The sequence below is a fragment of the Mustela nivalis genome (assembly GCF_964662115.1).
Source record: "Mustela nivalis genome assembly, contig: HAP1_SCAFFOLD_2597, whole genome shotgun sequence".
NCBI classification, from domain to species: domain Eukaryota; kingdom Metazoa; phylum Chordata; class Mammalia; order Carnivora; family Mustelidae; genus Mustela; species Mustela nivalis.
Genome location: NW_028134068.1, coordinates 47,111 through 54,924, shown reverse-complemented (window position 1 = coordinate 54,924; position 7,814 = coordinate 47,111). Strand labels below are relative to the sequence as shown.

The 7,814-nt window shown below is 36.7% G+C and overlaps 1 protein-coding gene across 1 annotated transcript; it reads left to right on the top strand.

Annotated features, from left to right (window-relative positions):
* Nucleotides 1-46: 46 nt before the first annotated feature.
* LOC309858485 (cell division cycle and apoptosis regulator protein 1-like) lies at nucleotides 47-5,992 on the top strand (the record flags this gene model as incomplete). Its single annotated transcript, XM_082751164.1, has 6 exons — nucleotides 47-129; nucleotides 479-625; nucleotides 2,879-2,999; nucleotides 3,080-3,265; nucleotides 4,198-4,403; nucleotides 5,130-5,992. Coding segments are annotated over 6 exons (803 nt in total), but the record flags the coding sequence as incomplete, so codon positions are not given.
* Between the last annotated feature and the right edge of the window lie 1,822 nt (nucleotides 5,993-7,814).

Genomic DNA, 7,814 nt, shown 5'->3' with positions numbered 1-7,814 from the left:
TACCTGTATTAATGAGTATTTTGCTGCTATTGTATTGATTTTATAGATCGGGATGAGGAAGAAATAAACAAACGAGATGACAAAAGAGATATCAACAGGTACTGCAAGGAGAGGCCCTCTAAGGATAAGGTATTTATTGAATAATGTATTCTTTATAACATAATAATAATAATCCATTTCTCACATAATCTAGACTTATTAAACATAACGCTATCATGAAGTTTATTGGTCCTTATATATCTATATATTACCACTCAGAGCAAAATTTAGCCTATTGTATTTTTATATTTGTAGTTATGTCAGGTAACCAATATGTTTTATTACTTTCTCCTGTACACATAAGCAAGATGAGCTCATTTTAACTTGTAACATGAGGCAAAGGTCTTTTCTTATTTTTAGCTATTGTATGGACATGGTGTCAATTTCTTACTTTTCAGAGGTAAAGATTATGTACTCTTATCTTTTGCATTTTCTTTAGGAAAAAGAAAAGATTCAGATGATCACAATTAACAGGGATCTGTTAATGGCGTTTGTTTATTTTGATCAAAGCCATTGTGGTTATCTTCTTGAGAAGGATTTAGAAGAAATACTCTATACTCTTGGACTACATCTTTCTCGGGCTCAGGTAATCTGTCATGCATGTTTAAAATGAAAAGCCATTTTAAATAATTACCTTTTTAATCTCTGTCTACTGGCTAATAGAGATACTGTAGTCAAGAAATAATGGAAATGTGTAAAATAAAAGTTACAAGTCCCTTCATAGTTCTATTCCTTTGGCCTCATGTAATCCTCTAGATCTTTTTGTAAGCAACTTGTGTGTGTGTGTGTGTGTGTGTGTGTGTGTATACACACATATATACACGCATGAAATCATTTTATACGTTACTTATAGACAACTTTTTTCTTTTTTAAAGATTTTTCTTTTTAAATTTCATTTATTTATTTGATGAGAGAAAGAGCACAAGCAGGGGGAGCAATAGGCAGAGTGAGAAGGAGAAGCAGACTGCCCACTGAACAGAGAGCCCATTGCGGGCTGGATCCCAGACTCTGGGATCATGACCTGAGCCAAAGGCAGCTGCTTAACTGAGCCACCCAAGCACCCCTTAAGATTTTATTTTTAAGTAATCTCTTCACCCAGTTTAGGGCTTAAACTTAAAACCCAAGATCCAGTCCCATGCCGTACCAACTGATTCGGCCAATGCCCCTGGACAACTTTTTTCATTTAACAGTATAGACCATTTTATGAAAATAGAGACCCACTTTGACCTTTTTTTTTTTTTTTTTTTTTTTTAAGATTTTATTTATTTGACAGACAGAGATCACAAGTAGGCAGAGAGGCAGGCAGAGAGAGAGGAGGAAGCAGGCTCTTCGCTAAACAGAGAGCCCGATGTTGGACTTGATCCCAGGACGCTAGGATCATGACCTGAGCTGAAGGCAGAGGCTTTAACTCACTGAGCCACCCAGGCACCCCACCACTTTGACCTTTTTATGGCTACAAAGCATTCTGTAATACAGATGTACCATAATTGCCTTAACTAAGTGTCAGTTGCTAGGCAATTTCCATTTTTTGAAATTATAGACTCTAATGTAATAAATATCTTTGTACATACACTTTTTAAAAAAAAAAAGATTTTATTTATTTGACAGAAAGAGAGCACAAGCAGGGGGAATAGAAGGCAGCAGGAGAGGGAGAAGCAGGCTTCCTGGGATCATGACCTGAGCTGAAGGCACATGCTTAACTGAGGCTCCCAGGCACTCATGGTTTTTTTGGTTTGGTTGGTTGGTTGGGTTTTTGTTTGTTTTTTTTTTTAAGATGTTATTTATTTATTTGACACACAGAGATCCCAAGTAGGCAGAGAGGCAGGCAGAGAGAGGAGGGGGGGATGCAGGCTCCCTACTGAGCAGAGAGCTTGATGTGAGACTCGATCCCTGAGATCATGACCTGAGCCGAAGGCAGAGGCTTAACCCACTGAGCCACCCAGGCGCCCACTCATGGGTTTTTGTTTTGTTTTGTTTTGTTTTCTCTAAGATTGATTGATTTATTTGAGAGAGAGTGAGTATGCACATCCCAGGGTTGGGGAGGGGCAGAGGGAGAGAGTCTTTTAAGCAGACTCCACACTGAGCATGGATCCCAATGTGTAGGGTTCAGTCTTTGGACCCTGAATTTACAACCTGAGTTGAAATCAGAGATTGGATCCTTAACAAACTATGCCATCCAGGTGTGCGCCCTCCCCGTCCCCCCATTTTAAGTAGGTTCCAAGCCCAGTGTGGGACTTGAACTCACAACCCTGAAATTTAGAGTCAGCTGAGTCAGCCAGTATATACACTTTAGTATATGCTTTAGTGTTTCTATCAGTGTTACATGTTTTTATTAACAAAAATTTTTTCAAATGATAATTTGGATTTTAGGTTTATAGAGAAGGCAGTTAAAAAATGCACAAGTGAGGGAGCCTGGGTGGCTCAATCAGTTAAGCTCAAGTCATGATCCCAGATTTCTGGGATCAAATCCCTCATCAGGCTCCCTGCTCAACAGGGAGTCTGCTTCTCCTCAGTCTGCCTCTTTTCCCTGCTTATGCTCTCTCTCTCTCTCTCTCTTTGAAAGAAATAAATGAAAAATCTTAAAAAAAAAAAAAAAAAAAGAGGCAATGAAAAACACAGGTGGAGGGGGTCTTGATTTCAGCTCAGGTTGAAATAAATTTTCAAAAAAAAAACAACACCCATACAAGTGTTTTGAGTGGGAGAGGATAACTGAGAACATAGATGCCACTGATGTTTATCATATGTGAGAATTAGAACACAGTTAAGGCAATTCAGAAATGTATTCTATTCTCATCTTTTTTTTTTTTTTTTTTTTTTTTTTTACTTACTTATATAACAGGTAAAGAAACTTCTTAATAAAGTAGTACTCCGTGAGTCTTGCTTTTACCGGAAATTAACAGACACCTCAAAAGATGAAGAAAACCATGAAGAGTCTGAAGCATTGCAGGAAGATATGCTAGGTTTGAATATATTATTTTGAGATTATCTTATTATGTAATTATTAAAGAAGAAAAAAGTAATAAAATACGATCTTTTATAGGGAACCGGTTGTTACTTCCAACACCAACAGTAAAGCAGGAGTCAAAGGATGTGGAAGAAAATGTTGGTCTTATTGTGTATAATGGTGCAATGGTTGATGTAGGAAGCCTCTTGCAAAAATTGGAAAAGAGTGAAAAAGTAAGAGCTGAAGTAGAACAGAAGCTGCAGTTGCTAGAAGAAAAAACGGGTAAGGAACAGCATTGGGTATCTTGGTACTTTTTAAACCCTGCTGGAATATATATGTGTACACACATATATACAAACCTATGTACACATGCATATCCATACTTTGCATTTTAGTCTAGGCACATTATACAACTCACTTTTGACCATTAAAAGCTATAAAATTCCTTGTCATTTTAAGAATTTATCTTAGATTTTTATATGCATTCTTAGATTCCTTTGTTGTTTTGTATTTTTTTAATCTTCTCCTAGTTCAACTTAGTTTTCATCAGTTTTTGCTACTTTCTCTAATCTATACAATCATCCAAAAAGTGGAACCTGGGTGAGAAGACAGACTTAGGTAAAATTTTAAATGAAGCGAGTGTACTACATCATGCTTTATAACTGGGACACTTGTGGCCATTTTAAGGAATTATATCTGCTTTTTATTTTTCTTAATATTTTCTTAAATTTAAAAAAATATATATTTTTCTAAAAAAAAAAATAAGATACTTATTTATTTGACAGAGGGAGTAACAGCAAGAGAGGGAACACAAGCAGGGGGAGTGGGAGAGGGAGGAGCAGTCTTCCTGCTGAGCAGGGAACCCAAGGCAGGGCTCAATCCCAGGACCCTGGGATTGTGACCCAAGCCAAAAGCAGACACTTAATGACTGAGCCACCCAGGCCCCACTAAATTTACTTATTTTTAAGAGAGAAAGAGAATATGCAAGCAGGGAGGGGAAGAAAGGGAGAGAGTCCTCAAGCAGACTCCTGTGGAGCACCAAGCCTGATGCAGGGCTCAATCCCAGGAGCCTGAGGTGATCTAAGCCAAAATCAAGAGGTGCCCCCTTAACCTACTAATCCACCCAGGCACCCCTTAGATATTTTTAACCTCATGATTGGAGATTTTAAGGGGTAAGATGGTGAATTCCATTTTTTTTTTTTTTTTTTAAACAGATGAAGATGAGAAAACCATACTAAATTTGGAGAATTCCAACAAAAGCCTCTCAGGTGAACTCAGAGAAGTTAAAAAGGACTTTAGTCAATTACAAGAAAACTTGAAGATTTCAGAAAACATGAATTTGCAGTTTGAAAACCAACTCAATAAGACAATCAGAAACTTATCTACAGTAATGGATGAAATCCACACTGTACTGAAGAAGGTTAGCAGTTTTATACTTACATATTTTCAGTTTGTCTCAACTTTTAACTCTGGAAATTATAATGTCATTAAGCTCTTAGTGGTTTTTCTCAGAGCAAATAGTGGTGGGTGTTCTGTCCTTTGTCATATTAATCAAAAGTGATTTCCAAAAGATTGTATTCTTCTAGAACTTAGTTGGAATGTCAACATGATTTATGTGTGTAGACTTCTTGAAACTTCTTGAAAACTTACAAGTTTTATTTGTATTTCTTTCAGAACCAGAGAGTGAATTGATTTTGAACTTGAGGAAAATAAAACCATTTACTTCTTTTTAAAGCCATTTATTGTTGGGCAGAGTTGAGAAACTCTTTGGCACTCTCAAAATCAACTTATTAGTATTTTTTGTCACTAAAAAATATCTGTAACAGCGCCGTTATAAACTAATTAAAATGAGAATCTTCCATATCCTCAGTCTTAGAACAAGGGGAGAGAAATCATATTACTGTGCAAGGAATATACTACTAGTATTCCTAATTATCTCTGATTTCTTTGGACATAGATAGCTTTCTTAAATACTACAAACTGTTCTGCATAGAATTGAGGGGTTTCCTTTATAGTTGTCTCTAGTGTCAGTTTTTCATAGATGGCAAAATGGGCTATCTAGAGTTCCTGTTAACTAATGTTTATTATAATTTTTTAAGTTATGTTTAAGAGAATCTAATTAAATATTTTGTCTTTTGTGTTATAGGATAATGTCAAGAATGAAGATAAAGATCAGAAATCCAAGGAGAATGGTGCAAGTGTATGATAAAATACGAGTAATGGTGAAGAATGGTGTTAAATAATGTAATATATAAAATCATGATACAAGAATGTTTGAAAGTGATGCATGTTTGATTTTAGTAGTATAAATATCTGTTAGTTCAAATGATGTATAAAGTTTTATGAATGTGAAGAGTCTGCTTTTGAAAATTGCTTGTAATTCCTGGCATTCAAATTATTAAACACTCCTTGAGTGAAATAATTTTGCATTGCAAAATGTTTTAGGATGAACTTTGTTATAGTTTTTAACCCCAATAAAGTTCATCACTTTAATTGATAGTAGTATTTAATTACCAAATGTCTTTTATTAAAATACTTAGAATAATTGCAGTTTTATTTATAGAATTATCATTATTAGGTTTTTATAAAAAATTTTTAGTCTTTTAAAATTTCATTATAAATCATAAAATAGCATGCTGCTTAATTTTTTGCAAGTTTTTTGAATCAGACTTTTTTACTTGTCTTAAAAAAAATCCCTTCTATCAGCCTCTAAACTATTCATTAAAAATTCAGTTCATCCAAAAGACATCAAAAACTAAGAAAGTAATAGATAATTACCATTGTTAATATATATGTTAGACTTACAAAAAAACCCAAATAGTACTGGTGTTAATGTTACTGCTTTCAATTAATTGTTCTTTCCCAAAATAGCACCTATATTTGAATTTTGAGGGTTTTTTTTTTTTCCCTTAAATGCAGTGTTTGTCAAATGTACAGTTTAGCACCAAGCCAGTAGATGTCAGTATGATGTCTTAAGTTAAGCCTTCTTTAATTAAAAATAATTTTTTTTATTAGTCTGTGTACTTCCTTCAGAATTTCAGTGGGTATGTAAGAGTTGATTAACTGTTGAGTGAAAAGGGTAGAAAATGTGATACACTCTAAAGCAGTGGTTCTCAATAGGGAGTGAACTTGCCCCAGAGGACATTTAGCAATCTCTGGAGACACTTCTACTTGCCACAGCTGGGTGAGTGAATGCTACTCCATCTAGTTGTTAGAGGCCAAGGATGTTGTTAACCATCCTATGTTGCATAGGACAGCCCCTCAACAAGAAAGGATCAGGGGGGCCTGGGTGACTCAATCGGTTAAGTGTCTGCCTTCAGTTCTGGTCATGATCCAACAGTCCTGGGATAGAGCCTTGTGTCGGGTTCCCTATTCAACAGGGAGTCTGCTTTTCTCTCTCCCACTCCCCATGCTTTGTGTTCGCTCTCTCTCTCTCTCTCTCATATAAATAATAAGTAAAATTTTTAAAAAATAAAAATCTTGGGGAAGAAAGAAATACATGGTTGGCTCACTCACTAGAGCATGAGACTTATTTATTTGTTTGTTTGTTTGTTTGTTTGTTTGTTTTTAGTGGGGGGCAGAGGAAGAGGAAGAGAATCTTAAGCAGACTCCCCACTGATCATGGAACCTGACACAGGGCTCAATGCCAGGACCCCAAGATCCTGACCTGAGCTGAAACCCAAAAATGGAAAGCTCAATGACTGAACCACCGAGGCACCCCTAAAAGGCATTTTTTTTTTTTTTTTTTTTAGTTTTTTTAATAAAGATTTTTATTTATTTATTTATTTATTTGATAGAGATTACAAGTAGGTGGAGAGGCAGGCAGAGAGAGAGGGAGAAGCAGGCTCCCCGCTGAGCAGAGAGCCTGATGTGGGGCTTGATCCCAGGATCCTAAGATCATGACCTGAGCTGAAGGCAGAGGCTTAAACCACTGAGCTACCCAGGTGCTCCTAATTTTTTTTGTTCTTTTTTTTTTTTTTAAGTTTTTTTAAAGTTTTTATTTGAGAGAGACAATGAGAGCAAGAGAAAGCACAAGCAGGGAGGAGAGAGAGAGCAGCTCCTGCCTCAGTAGGGAGCCTAACTTGGGGCTTCATCCCAGGACCCTGGGATCCTGACCAGAGCTGAACACAGACACATAACTGACTGAGCCACCCAGGTGCCCCTGTTTTTACATTTCTGATGCATGATTCAGTCATTATAGAACAACTGAAATTTTAAGAATTTATTATTTCTTACTGAATTTTGCCCAAGTCCTAGTAAAACTGTAAGAACACAAAAAACTCCTTTAAGCAACGCTTAGACTTTATGTATGTTCACATTACATTCTTCTCAAAATGTTGAGTAATGGGTGCCTGGGTGGCTTAATCAGTGAAGCATTTCCCATATTTGAGGCCCCCTGTCACACTCCCTGCTCAGCGGGAAGTCTGCTTCTCCCTCTTCCCCTCACCCCACTCGTGTTCTCTCTCACTCTGTCTCTCTCTCTCTCTGAAATAAATAAAATCTTTTTTTTTTTTTTTAAGATTTTGTTTATTTATTTGACAGAGATCACAAGTAGGCAGAGAGGCAAGCGGGTGGGGGTGGGGGGGAGGCAGGCTCCCTGCGAAGCAGAGAGCTGGATGCGGTGCTCCATCCCAGGACCCTGGGATCATGACCTGAGCCGAAGGCAGAGGCTTTAACCCACTCATCCACCCAGGTATCCCAAATAAATAAAATCTTTAAAAAAAAAAGTTGAATACTATTCAACCACATTTTTTTAGTATTTTACACGATCTGATCCCTAACCTACTACATAATTACTTAGAATTAGAGATAACTGGGGTGCCTGGGTGGC